The 17,603-nt window shown below is 40.7% G+C and overlaps 1 protein-coding gene across 2 annotated transcripts in view; it reads left to right on the top strand.

Moving 5' to 3' along the window:
* scube1 (signal peptide, CUB domain, EGF-like 1) overlaps nucleotides 1-17,603 on the top strand; it is a 119,144-nt gene that overhangs the window by 24,440 nt on the left and 77,101 nt on the right. For both annotated transcript variants that reach the window (XM_062443405.1, XM_062443404.1), the window contains exon 4: nucleotides 12,353-12,487. In XM_062443405.1, coding sequence (XP_062299389.1) covers nucleotides 12,353-12,487 — 135 coding nt within the window. The remainder of the gene's footprint in view (nucleotides 1-12,352; nucleotides 12,488-17,603) is intronic.

The following is a 17,603-nucleotide window of genomic DNA, read 5'->3' as shown; positions in this document are numbered from 1 at the left end:
ACATCTGTGGAATGAGAGGCATGCTGACTCAACTCTCATTTATGTGCACACTCGGCATAATGTTGCAGTGATTTATAGTGTCTATACTGATAACACTGGCTCTGTTAGATAGTGTACAGTCACAGTATTGCAGGTCCAGCATGTGAACAAAGCTGTCAATTACAGGTGAAAAGAACTCAAACATACCATGCAAGTTATGATATATTTTTAATATGCAGTACATACAAATCATATTTTTCATAATTAAGACACACAGGATAACACACACATTTATTGATTTGTATTTCTAAAGAGAATTTCAAGGTTTTATTCTCCTTTTCCATGATTTGATTTTTTTAAGCAAGCATCTAGAGGCCATTAAAGGAACTGCATCTTATGACATTCCCACATTAGAATTCAGCCGTGGCTGCTTCAGTGTCCCTTTATCTCTCCAATGAAACCAGTGTGTAAAAAAACACATGATGGGAAACTATAAAAATGAGACCCAGATTGTAAAAAAAACAAAAACAGAATGTGCCAGTTTTCCTTATGGGGGCAGCTGGTTAGAGGGGAGGTGTCGCTGTAATTGTGTCTGACACTGTTTTGTGTTGTTTATTTCCTGCTGGATGTCTGTAAATGGGCCCTGACTGTCTGCAGCCGTTATTTCGTGGTTTAGCCGCCGCGTCGCTCTATGTGTTGTGGTTAAATGGAGAAAAGGGGGCATGAGGTTAGCGGGGGGACTTCACCACACGTGTTTGGTGCCGCTAATTCAAACGGTACCAACCGGAGTCATGTGAAAGCTATCATCACCTGCTCTTTAACGGCCTGGCGAGAGGAAACCGGCGCGCGTCTGACTCAAACCAGGAGACCAGGCTTTATTGGATGATGACTGGATGCGGCTTTAATGAACTGCTTCTAATTAAAAGCTGGTTACTGAGTTCAAACGAGGCAGTAAAGTGTGAAATCAGATGCAGGATCTGTGTGATCACAATCAAAGTCAGTACAGGCTGTGTAACCATTCTTCTTTCTTTCTTGCTTACTTCTCTCATCTGTTTTTCCCCCTTTCATTTGTTCTTTTCTTTCTCTCAGTCAGGCTTGCTCATTCCTTCCTCCTTTGTTTTAATTTAGGCTTTTTTCTGAGTTTCTCTCCTTTTGTTCTTACTTAGCTGCTTCTTTTCTTTCTTCTATCTCTTCTCCTTACTCCCTTGAGTCTTATATTCTTTCTATCACCCTTTTATCCATCTGTTGTCTCGCCAGTTTCCGTCTTCTTCACTTTTTCTCATTACAACCATTTCTTTCTGCTGTCCTTCCTCTCTTACTTCGATTCCTTCATCCTTTCCTTTAATCCTGCTGTACATTCCTCTTTGCTTCATTTCCACCAGTATTTCCTTTTTTTCCTTTGTCTATTATTACTTCTTTCATTCATTCATTTCTTTACCTTTCTCTCTCTGTCTCTTCCTGTCCCTCCTCTCTCCTCACAGTCATATATTTCTTTTCGTCTTCGCCTTTCACGGTTTCTCACCGTCTGCCTCGCTCTGCCTGTTTTTCCATCTACTCCTCTCTATTTGTCTTTTGTCTTTTTTCTCTCCTTCTGATCTGTTCTACTATTCCTGTCTGTCTGCTGACCTTGGACTGACTTTCATTTAATTACCTTAATAGCTGTCTGGTGTCCTTTCCCTTTTCCTTCTTTCTCTTTCATTACATTTTAAATCAATCGAATGAGACCAATCACTGGATGTTTCTACTAGACTTGCAATAATCATCAGGTAACAGCAGCACAAGTATAGACAGTGGAAAGAGTCAATGGGATTGTTTATACAATCATGTATAAACATAATTATTAATATATTATTTATGCTCACTGAGATGTTGCCTTCATTTTATTGGTGGGGTAAAGCACATGGCGACATTTAGTGTTGAAATTTGCTCTGGACATTCATGGTTGAGTTTAAATTAGCATTATTTAATCACTGCATGACCTGACAGTATTAAAATGTAACCACATTTAATGTACAGGTTACAGTGAAGTATAAAAAGTACATTCGTGCTCCCAAGAAGATTAACCCTTTTTATTCCAATGACCTAATGACCTTTTCTCTAGCACTGCTTTGAGAACAAACCCAATATTTTTAGCCCCAATGATTAGTATTGGAACTTCAAACTTTTAGACCTGTATTTAGCCCAGTTGAATTAAAACTCAAAAATTAGGTATAGTTTCATTTAAACGAGGTCTATTGACCATAATTTACCAAAAATATGTGTTAATCTGTGGTAATAAGTTGGAATGAAGTTGGCTAATATGGTCTAACACAGAATCGGGTGATAATTTATACCTTATGCTTTATAAACAGCCAAACCACACCGGGTCCGTTTTGGAGGACAAAAGTTGCACGGTCAACATGAACACAACAGGATGGTTAAAATAAAGGTTCAGTAAGAGTTGTACGGTGAACGACGCCAAAAACCAGGAGCTCCAGAACTTGCCTTGAGAAAGACCAAGTGTGGTCAGAACATCGTTATATAATAAAACCTCCAACGGTAAACTGAGCCTTTGGAAAAAATGGAAAGCAAAAGCCACTGGCTTCTCTGCTGCATGAAATCAATATTACTTTTACAAATCTCCATTAAATCTCCACGTTTCAATTGCACTTAGAGTGATGAAGCACCTTCGGGGGACAGTTAAAAACTTATCCACCTATGGGGCCACTGGTTAGCCGCATATCTCCCCTTTAGCTGGGCACTCTCTTAATATTACGTCTCCTGGCCGACGTACCACTTTCATAGAATCATGTGTTTCTAATTCTCATTAAATGATGCAATTCTTCTGATTACGATGCAAGAAAATGATAGAGTTGTATGACTTATAATCAGCAGGAGTTACTCGCTGGGTTCACTCCACCAAGCACTTTGACCAGACTGCAGAGGTTGGACGTTTAATGTTATTTTTTCCCCCAAAGCCTGCGTAATAATTAATTTCAGACTAGTGCTTTGAGACTGAATAACTGCCAACTGTGATTGACCCAAACATCTCTGCTTTCACTGTCAGTGTAAATGTGTTAGTTTCTCTGACACTGCAGTAATGATGGCGGCAGACGCATAAATCAGACGCCGGATTCGTCTATAGGCAGTAATAAAACATGCCATTAATGCCATACTTTTTTGTTACATTGGGTGTAACAATCCCTCTGCTGGTGTGACATGAATATTAAGGTGACAGTGATCAGGTTTGACTAATGCATTACTGTACCTAATAGCAATGTCAGAGTCAGTGTTCATTCTTTATGAAGCAATACACAATGCATTGATAGTCCAAAGAAAAACTCCTTTATTTAAAGTGGAAATATTCAAAGTAGTAAATATTCAGTTGTAATGACATGATCATGTGTTGTGTGTGTATATTCTTAATTATATTTAATAGTTACCAACAAAAATACTTGTCAAATAAATGCACTATTGTTAAAAGTACAATGTTTCAATCTTAAATTTAGTGTAGTACAAGTATACAGGAAATGGTAATACTCAAGTACAAATACCAAAAAAAACTGCAGTAAATGAATGAGTGTGAGAGTGTGTTTGCTGCACTGAGGGAAACCCTCCTGCTCTTCTTCCTGCAGCACTCAGCATTTCAGTTCCGAACGTCACACACGAATATCCTCGCAATCAGGCAGCATCCAGATCTCAGAGGAGGAAACATGATGAATAGTTTTTGGATGTTGCGTCTCAATTCGGATAGAGTGATGGATCTGGGCTGTGTCTGCAAACTCTTGACAGGCAGAGCAGTCTTCCTCATAAATCTGTCACACACTTAAGATGCGTTTGGTTGCTTGACCTTGCCAACACTTCCAAAAGTGATGCAAGATATTATGACGCAGCACCAAAGTTTTTACTTTTTAAGGCAGTTACACATATATTGTGTACAGTTTTGATCTTATAGAAGCAAAGAGATATGAAGATGAAGTTGAAGCAATGGCAGTTTAGCTTGGTTGTGGGATTCATCTTTGCCTCTGCTGCTATATGTCACCTTTAATCATTTAAGGGTTTTATTTACTCTTACTTTCTGGTTTTCATGTGTAGAATTGAATTTGATTCTGTTTGATTATTGACATTTATTTAACAGTACCGTTTTTCTGTGCTTGTGCCCAGTGAATGCTTACTCTGCATGTACTCAGTCCAAACCGCTGTGTACATGTTAGAAAAAAAGAGAGTGCACAAAAACAGACAGAACAAGTGTGTTTGTAAGCACAAGTGTAGATATGACTCATAGCTTTAGATAGAGGCCTGTGTTATGTGGCTTGCTCTGCGGCCAGCAGTATTTATGATTTTGCAAACGTGGGATATCTCATTTTGGAACAAAATCCCTAAATTTCACATTTCAAATAAAACCCCATAAAACAAAACAAAACCAAAAAAAAACAGGATTGTTGGCAGCGGCAGACGCTGTCCAGAGGATTAGGTTGTATTTCAGGTATGATGCGTGTTATGTAGGATCAGTCTATTTTTAGCCCACTTTGAGAAGATATATGACACTGTGGATTGGGTAATGCGTTCCTGTGTATTGACTCATGGATACCGTACTGTCACCGGCCTCTCTGATGCTTTATGTTTACTGTCATCACTAGCTGCGGAGGTAAATAGTGCCCTGTGATGCATGGTAACCATCTAAACACAGGGCTCAGAGACTGACATGTCGGCCTATTGTCAAACCGCAGTTTAAGCCGAGCTCTAGCCTTCATCTTCACGCTGCCCATCAACAAGGACCCCAGTGTTTGTTGTAATCTCTCACTCTCAAGTGTTTCATTCAGCAGGAGATTTACTGTATGGATCAGAGCACACGATTGTGCACACTTCCTCTTTCATCCCATTGATACATGCATTCACACAATTAATACTTGCAGTGTGTGTACATCCACAGACAGAGAGTGTCTGAGCTCTTCTATGACCAGCTGTCATAACATCGTCCGTCAGCACTGTGGTTTGAATCAGCTGCGATGACTTCAAAGATGCTTTCAATTAAAATCATATCTTCCATGACTGGTAGGAATGTAGGACCTACTAACTGTAACCGCTCTGCTTTCTGACTCATTAATCATAGCTGGGGACATAATGCCAAACCCTGCAACACATCAATCTTAAGAAGACATTTGTTGCAGTAAGCTTTTGGGTTCAGTTCCTTTAGTTTTACAACAGCAGAGACTGCAGATACTAAAGACTTAAGTTCAGCACAGTCAGAGGGGAATTTATTTTCGTTGTAACCATAGATTGTAAAAAGTAATGGATGTTGCCACCGAAATGTCACCAATTGGTTTGGGAACTCCCGTTTTGAAGCCTCGAGTTTGTACTTTGACTGTCACCACCTTGGAATTTCAGAGCCAGAAGTGACCATATTTGGACGAGAGGGTGGCGATGACCCTAATGCTAGCTGTTAGCTTGATTAGCATGGAGCATTTACAGTCTATGGTGTACTGTGATAATGCTAATGCAAATTTTCCTAGCAAAAAAGGCTTAAAACCATTAAAACAATATGTTCTTACTATAAAAAACTGAACATCCGACTCCTTTGAGGGTCTTTTAATACAAGCACTGAACAATGCTTTTTTTAGGGGACCAAGATGTCACAATTAACTTTCATGAACTGCAAACACACTGAAATAGCAATGATGCCACTATGCCTATACTCTGTGAATCTGGGGTTAAGCCATGGTTACTAGGGCTGGGTAACAGTACTTGATAGCTTCAACGTATTGACCGAAATAAAACGATACCAAGTAGTTTCAAAATGTCTCCCATCAAACGATACCTGCAATTGATCCTTTTTGCACCGAGAGCTAGAAAATAGGACTATTTGTATGGACTTGCTCACAGCCAATCAACGCAAGCTTTCTTTAATTTATAGGGACATGTGATTGGCCCACTGCCACAGCAGCTAGAACCCATCTGTGGTGGTGAAGTCGTGGTGAATTTGAGTTAGCGCGCTTAGCAGTTCAGCACCCAAGATGCCAGCTAAACTCTCTATTAGAGACCAGAACCATTTTTTGTACCAGGCTGTAAACATTTTTATTTCTGCTGTAAAGTTGGGCAGTTTTAACATGGAGGTCTATGGGACTTGTTTTTGGAGCCAGCCTCAAGTGGCCATTTGAGGAACTACAGTTTTTGGCACTTCAGGGGTTGGCTTCATTTTTCAGCCCCAGAGGTTTCGGCATGAGTGTAACCCTTCAGATCAACACTTTTAAATGCATTTGTTGCATCAAAGTGCAACACTTCCATTTGAAAACACCATTTTAGTCTAACTTGTTTGTTTCACCCTCAAAGTTCACACTCAATTTATTTATTTCTTTTTCTTGCACGCTCTTGGTATTCCTGTGAAAAACAATAAAGACTTTGTGGCTTTTAATAGACCTAAAGCATGATACTCAGAAACCTCAGAACCTTGTGGTGTTCTGAATGAGCCTGGATGACAAACTGCACTTTGGAAAATTGCAGGGTGTTGAAAAAAAAAGAAAGAAATCAGTTTGCGTGAGCGTACAGGAAGTCGCTCCATCATCTCCCAGATGCATTGTGTCAACAAGTTAGGGCACTAATTGATTTAAGATTGCCTAATTGTACTCTGATTAAAGAGCGGGTCCTGTTCAGTTCCTTTCTTCCTTTTGATTCTGACTTTATTTATTTTGTTTTGGCGTGGACACAGCTGGGCTCAATGTGTCGATCGCTCAGTGCCCTCTGTGAATGCCTGGTGCACTCGCGTGAGTTTATTTTCTTTCCGACGCGAGATCTGAGAGGTGGCTGCACAGCGGGGAGTCAGTGACCATGGCCAGTCACACTAAGGTCCAACATGTAACTGAGAGGAGGTGAGGGACAAGACAGAGAGGGAAGGAAGAGGCAAATAAACCAAAGCTTACACAAAGCTATCAAATCACCTTTAATGAAAGCCACTTGATTTGTTTCAAAAATGTTATTGTAAACTGAGTTTTTGTGGATTCATCATTATGTTAGATTTCAGTCCAACCTCTTCTGTGATCCATTACTGGAATTGGGAAATGTGTTTTCTTGACGGTAGATGAAAATGTGGGAAAAGTAGAAAAAATGCCCACATAGTTATATTAAAAAATATGTCTTAAAACAGCACACATGCACCTACTCTATGTAGAATGAAACATTTTTTGCTTGTTGTTATTGTTTCTGTCCATACTGTATGTCAAGTGATCCCCTCTTAATGGTATTCTAATGTAAGTGATGGGGGACAAAATCCACAGACCCGATCTGAAGCATATATGAGACTTCAACAGACTGAATTAGAGAAATTTAGTGTGTATCTGTGAAATGACAGTCTTTTTAAAAAAATTGATTCTCTCTTCAAGATATTATCCCTCCACCACGACACAGCAGGGGAAAGCTTTCACAAAAAGACATTTCATATTAAATTTATTATAACTTTGGAAGATACCAACTTGATTAGTCTAACTGCTAAGGCCTCATATTACCTGCACAGAATGAGGACTTTGACTTTGTTTCCCTTCATTTACATTAGAATCACGTTAGGAAGGGATCACTCTGCAAACAGTATGAGCCACCAAAAACGGTTTCTATCTAAAAAATGTGAACCAGTGCTGTAAGTAAAGGACACTTTATTTAGTCTCCAGTGGTGGAAAGTAACCAAGTCCATTTAGTAACATTTTTTAGGTAGTTGTACTTTACTTTAAGATGAAGATTTGACACATTGGATAATATAATAAGCTTTTAAAATACAACACATTGTTAAAGATGAAACCAGTGGTTTCCAACCTTTTTGTCTTTTGACATCTTACAAAAAGCAGTGTGACATTTCAGATGTCTATGAGTTGTTAACAGCTCCACCAAATAGTGATTTTTCCCTCTAAACTTCTCACATGCTTTCATTTCAATAAATGTTCAAATGATCCAATATTTCAGCAAGAATCAAAGATTAGAGAAAAAGTCCAAAAACTGAAAACACATTTGTGTATCAGAACTTAGTTTTTTCTTCTTTCCTCTCCCATTAATCATCTCACCACCCCTCACATTTATCTGCTGACCCTTTGGAAGGGCCCCACCCCTAGGTTGGGAACCACTGGACTAAACTAGCTAACTGTATATAAAGTAGTGTAAACTAGCTCCACCTCCAGCAGCTACAACAGTAACATGCTGCTCTAACACTGATGCTTCACTATTAATAATCTAATGATGTCATATATAATAATATATCAGTCAGAGGGACCAAACCACTACTTTTACTGTAATACTGCATACTACATCACTCATAATACTGTAGTACTTTTACTGTAATACTGCATACTACATCACTCATAATACTGCAGTACTTTTACTGTAATACTGCATACTACATCAAGCTCATTTTTCTTAGAGGACTCTCTCAGCTCTATAATGTGATAAACTATAGTGCTCTACAGAGTTGTGCAATTACAAAGGAGTGTACAGTATGGTGAGGAACGAGAGAAATAAACATTCCCGTAGCTTCCCAATTTATTATCAACCCTTCTTTCATGTTATGCTTTCATAGATGTTTGAGATTTTTTAAATGATCAAATTAGACAATCCTAGAGTAACCCATGTCCAAATCCACAGATGATGTTGCGTAAATATAAGTGTACAGTATATACACACTTCAAAAATAAAAATAGATAGACACCACTTTGAAATGAATCTCTTCTCTTTTCTACCTCTTTAATCCTCCTTACTCGCATCCCACCCTCACCCTTTACCTCATCTCACTCCCTTCCCTCCTTCTCCTCACCTCCCTTGCTCTGCCTCCCCTCAGCCTCTCGCCCTCCCCTCTCCGATGTGTCAAGCACATCCTCGTTGTGTCTAAACAACATTTTACGCAAGTTTACACAAGCACAATCCAACAAAACAGAGGGGGCTCCGGTTGAAACTTGCAAAATGGCCCTGTGGCCTGTGTTTATGCAGAAATGTTGGCAGAGATCAATTGGAATAGGAGATGGCCACATTTCTTTTTTTCATTCTTTCTTTCTTTCTTTCTTTCTTTCTTTCTTTCTTTCTTTCTTTCTTTCTTTCTGTGTCTCTCTCCCCCTCTAGCCTGAAAATGAAATGCATCAGTCGTATTAATGACATCTGTTAAACCATAAGATTTGCCTGAAACAGTGTTAGGAAGTGCAATGAAAGCAAAGCCCAGAGTTCAGCAAGGACACAGTGACTTCTGCAGGTCGAACGCACCAGTATATTTACACATGAGCTGGAGGTTTATGGACGTATGAGTCCAGGAAACACGACGAAGTCGGCACACACGGCTTGATCGGACTTTCTTTCAGTCGAGCAGCATCCAGAGCGCGTTCGGCGAAGATGACGGGCACGCGGCCGGACGGTTTCGAGAACATGTCCGCGCGTCGGAAAGCGTATCGAATTCTAATTTGATATTTCCCAGATTTCGGGAAAAGATTGGAATCTTGGATGTGTGTTACTTTAGGGAGGGAAGGATGGTGAGCGTAAATCACTGCTGACCACCGAAATATCGAAATGACAAAATGTTCTGGCAAAAACTGAAGAATTTTTGAAACTTAATCTGTAGGGTGCTCCTTCATCCAGAATGGGCTGAATGAAAAATAAACCTTAATGCATGACTGCTCACAGTGTTTCATTTGAGGATTAAGCAGCCCTGCGATCCCTCTGATAGCGGACTGCACATCACAGCACGTTCAAACATCCAATGAAAGGATGCGGTATAGATTGAGCAGTTGGTTTGGCAGTGGCTCTAACAGCTGTATACAGTTCACTCCCACCAACACAGCTGCCTTGGTACAGTGATACAGTTAAAGCCGCTCTTGTTTGCGCAGTGTATCACTCTATATATCTCTCTCTCTGTGTCCTCTGTTTTTATGGCCTCCCTTTCTCTTAAATGAACTCAGTGTCGGGGGTCTGTAACTGGAGGAGCATCGGTCCTGGCGCCTGTTTTGTTCTCGCTTTATTTCAGGTCCCATCGGAGCCGATCTCCTTTCTTCTCAAATCCACGTAGGTGCCGCTTCACTAAAGAGAAACGAGATGGGGGGAAAAAGAGTAGGAGAGAAGATGAGGATAAAAGGGACATCTTGACATTATAACTGTATTTTTGTGGCTTGCTTTCCAGTGGACGATATATCACGTCCTAAGCAGTGAGAGACAAGAGGGATTTACATTTAAAGAAGCTTTACTGGTATGACAGATGAGAAATCTATACAGCCAAAGCAGAACAGAAGATTATTAACCCTTACATGCTGTTCATATTCTGACTCATAATCAGTCTCTAAACCAATTCACATTCATAAATTCCCCATCAGTCATTAATAAATGTTTGATTCATCTTGTGAAAAAAAGACATTCACAATCACTATTTTATAGAATATGATGAATACAGCAAGTTTTAAAGGCTGATTTTTGAATTTGTTTAATAAACACAGGTCAAACTTGTACATTTGCATATATAAAAATATGTATCAGATGCACAAACATTTAAAAATAATGCATTTCCCCTCCCCCCATTTTTGTATCCTGTGGATCACGATAGGAAAAGTCAGGCTAAAAGAAATATGTATAGGGTGTTTTTACAGCTTTCAAATGTAAAAATGCATCAAATCTGACCCTGAACAGTATGTAAGGGTTAATACTGACAGATACAGTATAGTAAAAGGCCTTCACATCACACAGGATCATGTATCACAGAGCTTGCCTCTCCTACAGTTTGACAATATCGAACATATTTTGCAGCTATTCCTGCACATTGACTCCTCTCCCTGCATACTGTAGATAGTGCAGTTTCAGTCTCTCTCTCTTTTGCCTGGGTTAACACAGTAGTAAAGCATCCCCTGTTAACAAGGCTCTTAAAGTCTCCGTCCACTCTGCGGGGGGGCTTTAGCAAAGTCCACCACAAACCTTCTAAAAGTGGGGACATGAGTTTCCCAGTAAAGCCTCAAACAAAAAAGAAAGGTTTAAGAGACAGACAGACAGGGTAAGAAAGTGTCAGGTAAAGATAAGGACAAAAGCTGTGTTTGTTGTTCAGATCGGAATGGACCAAATATATTCGATTTTTAGATCTAATAACTTTCCACACAACACCTTAACCAACGTGCTAGTTCAGTCTCATACAGTTGTTGTCCAGCTGTGAGGAGATGGGAAAGTGAGCGCGGTTTGAACTTTTCTCTCAATCTTTTTTTCCCCCATCCTTTACACAACTATTTCTGACTTTTTCTCAAGATTTTTATAGCCCAACACAACAAAACGCCTTCTGGGAAAGATTGTCTGACAGTGTGTTATCGCCACATTACAATAAATAAATCATTACCTCGTCTTGTCACGATGCAGAACAACCGTAAACAGACGAGCGAACAACAAACTAGTGTCTGTCAAGCTTTGCTGAATTCAAACCGGCTACACATAAATAGATTCTAAACTGAACTCTGTACTGTAGTTTTCTCTTAAATGTTGCTTTTTGTCCTGCCTTCGTGGTAATCATTAGATAAGAAGCAGGTAAAGTGTCGGCTCGGGTGGGACGAGGTCGGACGTCGTGATAAAAGCCGAGCGGTACGCACGTATTTAGAGCAGCTGTGTGTCCTTCTGTCTTCCCAACGGTCCGTCTGTGTTTGTGTAACCTGTCTGCACCGTCTGTTAGGTCAACCTCAAACCTCAGACTAAACACAATGCAAAGTCATCCGGGTCAGGCGCTGGGTTTACACACACACACAGAGACACACACACACACACACACACACACATACACACACATTGACGGGCAGCCCTGTTTGATCTCTGTTAAAGTCAGTGGAGGGTGTTACATGTTTCCAGTTCACTTCAGCCCCATCAAAATGCTCCATTGGACATTTACTGGCCTTTCAGCGGCTCAGTGGGGCCCTATAAAGGCACTCGTGCACGAGTACGTGCACGTAACACATCCACGCTCTCACACACCGTACATGCTCAGTTACCACCTGGTGCCAGCAGTTTGAATTAGCCCCCTGTGGTGTCAGGATTAGACACCTGCTCTGTATGTATGTGTGTGTGTGTGTGTGTGTGTGTGTGTGTGTGTGTGTGTGTGTGTGTGTGTGTGTGTGTTTATAAGTGAATAGTGATGATAAGGACATGCAAATGTACTGTAGAAGGTGTTTATGAGTGCCGTCCTTATGTTTCATAATGCACTTTCATATAACGTGTGTTAATGTGAGTGTGTGTGTGTGTGTTTGTGTGTCACATTCCTGACCGTGGTGTCATCCCTCTCATCAGACATTTCCGGCCACATTAACTCTCGCTGACACGTGTTTGTTTATGAAGCCTAATGGGCCGCTATTCCACCACGCTGCAACGGCTCACTTTATCTCTCTCTCTCTCTCTCTCTCTCTCTCTCTCTCTCTCTCAGATGTGGACGAGTGTCTGGACAACAACGGCGGGTGCCAGCAAGTGTGTGTCAACACCATGGGGAGCTACGAGTGCCAGTGCACACACGGATTCTTCCTCAGCGACAACCAGCATACCTGCATCCACCGCTCCGACGGTAAGACCGAGAGCAGTTTGCTGCCGGTTTCTGGAAAATGAACACACAAGAAAAAAAAAAGAGAGAACATGTTTGAGCCACTTGATGATTATTGCTCAATATTGAACAAAACACAGGGATTACTTTCGCTAAACTGTAACAGATTTTGGGGGTAAACTGATTAGTTTGCCAGAATAATTGAAATCAACAGTTATTAAGTTGGAATTCATTCATGCAAAGTTGTTGGATGCTGCTTTATTCTTGTTGGTACTAAATGAAAGGTAGAGGTGTTTGTTGCAAAGTAGGAAAATTGCAGAAAAGTAATTCCAATTTTTCCACCCAAACCAGAATACAGAAACAAACAATGAATACATATTGTGTTCATATTTAAAACATTCATATATTAATAACATCAATCAGCAACTTCTGTGCTAAATAGTCCGAAAAAACTGAGACATGATGTTGTTGAAATGTCACTAACATCTCAGACTGTTCATCTGTTTCGTAAATAGACGATTTATTATAGTAAAGTTATATTATATATATTAGTATATATTATTTGTAATTAAAAGTTTTACTGATGCGGCCCACCTGAGATCAGATGGGGCTGAATGTGGCCCCTGAACTAAAGTGACTTTGACACACCTGGTTTCGAGGCTTGATGAATGTACTTTTGACATGTTATTTCTGTAAATATTACCCTTCAAGTACCCTAAAGGGGTTAAAGAGGGGTGTGTCCAAAATCACTCCCTTATTCACTCATTCACTACTCCCTGTAGAATCAACACTAAGTAATCCACTCAACAGTGAGCAGCAAATCAAGATTCTGGACACTAACTAATCGTCATCATTTTGTGTCGTCACCATCAGCTGTAGAGACACACGACGGTAGTTTTCACACGGTTACAATGTGGAGCGTTGCATTGTGGGATTGTTAGCAAAAAAAGTAGCGTACATGTCATGGATGCTACTTTTTGCGTTGCATTGTGGAGTATTTGAGGGCAAAATATAGAGGAGATATTTACACACTCAGCATTTGTACAGTCAAATAAAGGTAAATGTATTTTTATTTGTCACACATACAGTTGCACAGTGAAATTCAGTCTCTGCATTTTTAACCCATCCTAAGTACTAGGAGCAGTGGGCAGCCATTGTGCAGAGCTTGGGACCAACTCCAGATTGATGTCAGGGCCTCCATCATGGGCACTGATAGGAGAATTAACCTATCACACATGTTTGGGTTTTTTTTGACAATGGGAAGAAACTGGAGCACCAGGAGGAAACCCATGCAAGCACAGGGAGAACATGCACAGAAAGTTCCCAGCTGGGTATCAAACCCAAGACCTTCTTGCTGTGAGGCGACAGTGCTAACTACCTAGCTGGTGGAGGGGAAATGTAGTGCACTAGGGAGTGATTTCAGACACGGCCAGGTTCTTTCTTGTGTTGCTTTATGATGATCGGCTGGCGTCTTTGGGGTTGACACAAAGGTTTGTTTGTAGTAAGGTTTTCTCTGGCAAATAATGGTAATAAAGACAAGGCACAGACTGACAGTCCATTATATATTATACTGATATGAGAGAGATGTTATAAACTCACTGTTGAGTAGTTCCAACAGAACATATGTCACTCTGTAATGAGTTATGTCTTGTTTAAGTTTCACTCAAGCAAGATAGTATCCAGGTGATTGTAAAATGGTTTGTTCAAACAGTTGCATGTTGTTCAAGCAGCAGCGACCGAGCCTTGAAACTGAAGCCAAGTGCTTCCAGTACCTTTTAAATGCCACCAACAGCCGCCAGATGCTCAAACCGACTCCCGTTCCACTAAGTCAGTCTTTTTTTTAACGAGTCATTACAGTCTCAGTTGTTAAACTCAGGCCCACTAATAAGTGTGCCGGTGGTCATTGTGGAAATGATTGCTCCGTTAATAAGATTTAAAGAAGCTTTGATGTCTGCCACGTGGGCGTTGATTGACAGCTCTGATTTAACAGGTGGTTGCTCTTCCCGGTTCCACCACTGGCACTGAGTCAGAGCGCTGTCATAATATTTCACTCAGGTTTAATAGTTATTGTAATACCTGCCTAAAGTAGCTAGAGTTTACTTGGGTCTGAGGTAGCAGGGTGTGTTTCCTCACTCTTTATGTACAAGGTCCTGGCTCCAAACAGAAAAGATGGAAGATTCTTCTATTGCTGCGTTGTTGAGTTAACAGTAAACCATGCTCTTTATAACGAGGATAGATCCATCCAGTCTTTGTGATGGGTTTTTTCTATCTGTCTTCACATGTTGCTTGTTGTATATAGTCTTATAGTATGTGTAAGTGTCCCCGTAACGTGAATCTCTTCAATAATGTCCAGTCAATTCCTCTGAGTAGGGGAGTCCTCTTTGTGACATTTCCTTGTGAGAATGGAGAATCTTAACCAGATACCGCTCTTTGCCTTGAATGCTTTCCTGAGTAAGATTGCCTAAATATAGGACAGTAAATGTTTAGTTTAGTTCATATCCTAATATCGTTTTCATCCCCTTCCAAACATCGTCCCAGTATTTTGCCTTTTTTTTAGTCAGTCCTTTAGGATTTTACTCAGGAGGGTTATTTCCTCATTGTTTTACATTTAAAATGTTACTGAATACATATATTGCTGTTTTTAATCTTTTTTTGTATTTTATAATAAGTCATTATGTGGGCTTATATTTGGAACAGTACCACAGTACCAATTAAGCCCATGCCAGACATCAAATTTATTTTATATTCCAAAATCTACATGAACTAATGAATCCATTTTACAATGAGAGATAAATCTTCTTTATAAGAAATGATCTCCCTTATAAATCATGTCAGTATACATGAAAAACAGCTGGACTTAGATTTTGGTGCTTAATGGGAACATTTACCCTAACAGCTGATCTTAGGTCTTAGGAAGGAAGGAAGGAAGGAAGGAAGGAAGGAAGGAAGGAAGGAAGGACAGATGGAACATTTACCCTAACAGCTGAAAACATTGGTTAGAACATTAGAAAAGTCATCAAATGTAATAAGTTACATTACTTTGATGAAGTCATTGAAATAGTTACATTACTTATAACATAAATAGAGTAACTAGTAATCTGTAACCTATTACACATTTCCGAAGTAACCTTCCCAACTTTGCTCACTGTAATATCACAGGGTAGTTAAGCTTGTATAAGTAAAGCTTTGTGAAATTTGATGCTTTTGAACATGAAGTTTCTTCAGCCCCATTTTTAAATGGAACTCTTTAAAAAAAAAAAAAAATCTCTCTTTGCTGGCGACTCAGTGCCTTCTAAAAGTTATGTTCCTTGTGTGTGATCCTGTGACAGGCTCTGTGTATCACAAGCAGACGTGGGATTTGAAGGCGCTGACATTACACCTCTGGCTCGGTCAGTCGCCCTTCACACCCACAGCGCCCCTGACAGACACTGGGCGTGGTGTGCCACTCGCGACACGCATGTTCGGCATCTATTTCATGCCTGTTACATTTCATGACCCCCCGCACTACCCCCCGCACCCTCCCGACCCATTATTCCTGTCACATTTAATTTATGGGTTCAATCTGCGGCGGCGAGGGGCGCCCGACGGAGCGGTGATCCCGAGGTGAGGAGGGGTCGCCTCCTCCTTTCCCCTCCACGCTCACACACATTCTCTAAGCACAATACTCACATGCAGCAGTGCCAGTGAATGGGGACAGTGTGGCGGTCCCGTTCAAAGACGGGACGAGGGGACGCTCATCTGTCATCTTCGCGGCGGCGCAGGAAAAGGAGACGGAGGAGGAATGTGGCGAGGGGTGACGACCGAGGAGGAGGAGAGAGAGATCAAATAGTGACCTCTCCTTTATCCTCTCCCTCCCCTTTACCCTGGGTGCTAACAGTTTTGCTTTTGGTCAGTGCGGAGGCGTGTTAGGAGCCAGTGTCAGGGTGTTAGAGGATTCTCTGTGGAGACGTTGAGAGAAAGAGGTGAAAGAGATGCAGAAATAGACGCGTGTTTGCTCACTGGAAAACTCCATAAACCCGCATGTGAATATCTCCTTTTCCCTCTCGACCCTTCTCCTCTCCTTCAAGACTATTTCGGAACGTTTCGCCATCGCTCACATCGGGGGAAACAAATTCAGGTGACAGCCATCGAGAGTTCTTGCGACTCTGTACGGCGGTACGGCAGAAGCAAAGTTAACCACCGAATGAGACCACGAATTACCACATACATGGAAAGGAAAATGGAAAGTCAGCTGCATTTCAGTCACCAATTTCCATGGACTAATTTCCCTTTTTTAAACCATAAAACTCAATCTTTTCAACTCCTTATTTTAAAAAAAAAAAAGGCCACAAGTCTTTTATTAAACCACATGTTTATATAAATCCAAATAAATATCGAGACATGACTTATTTTACACCAATTAGCAGATCTCTCCAGGTCTGTGCTTTGTAGATCAAAGCAGTCACTATGCCAACACTTGTAATTCCTGCTTCTGTCAGAGGGATGTTCATGGTAAACAGCAGTGAAGATGCTTGTGGTATATTCCTGTTGCCTTGCCCTGGCAGGCCGTCCCGGAGCCCGTAACCACCAGCACACACACCTCCACACCCCCGTCCAGAGATCCTCAATCGGACACTTGTCTCCTCTCCCCTCTCCCGGACAGGAATAGCAGCAGCATCCCGGTGTCCCACAGGAATCTCCAATGCACATTTCTTTCCATCTTCCCCCCATCATGTCCCGCTTCTCCGCCTTCCTAATCCTGCCTCTTCATATTCACTTCTATTTAATCTGCTCATAACTCGCTCTTTCTGCCAACTCTCTCAGGTTCTCTGCATCCATCGCCTTCTAAAGGTTTCCATCTCAGAATAGATTAGACCTCACAGACTCCCTCACAGCTATTTAAAGACAGAGGATCAATCTGACAACAACAGTGTATCGCATATTTAATGAAACTCTCTTTTGACCACCCATTTGTGAATGGGTGAAGTTTTTTTGTGTTCATGTGGTTCAATCAAATTTAAAGGGGTTAAAATGTGAAAATAAACGTATGAATAACTTGCACACATTCTTTTTTTGTGGACCCAACATAAAATTTCTGCTTTTAATCCATTTTGAGAGAATATATTAGAGGATTATGGCAAAAATGTCTAAGTGGTGTAAC

Source organism: Scomber scombrus, chromosome 22 (assembly GCF_963691925.1).
Source record: "Scomber scombrus chromosome 22, fScoSco1.1, whole genome shotgun sequence".
Taxonomy (NCBI): Eukaryota; Metazoa; Chordata; class Actinopteri; order Scombriformes; family Scombridae; genus Scomber; species Scomber scombrus.
Note: the sequence above shows the minus strand (reverse complement) of the source record. Positions and strands in the feature narration are given on the sequence as shown.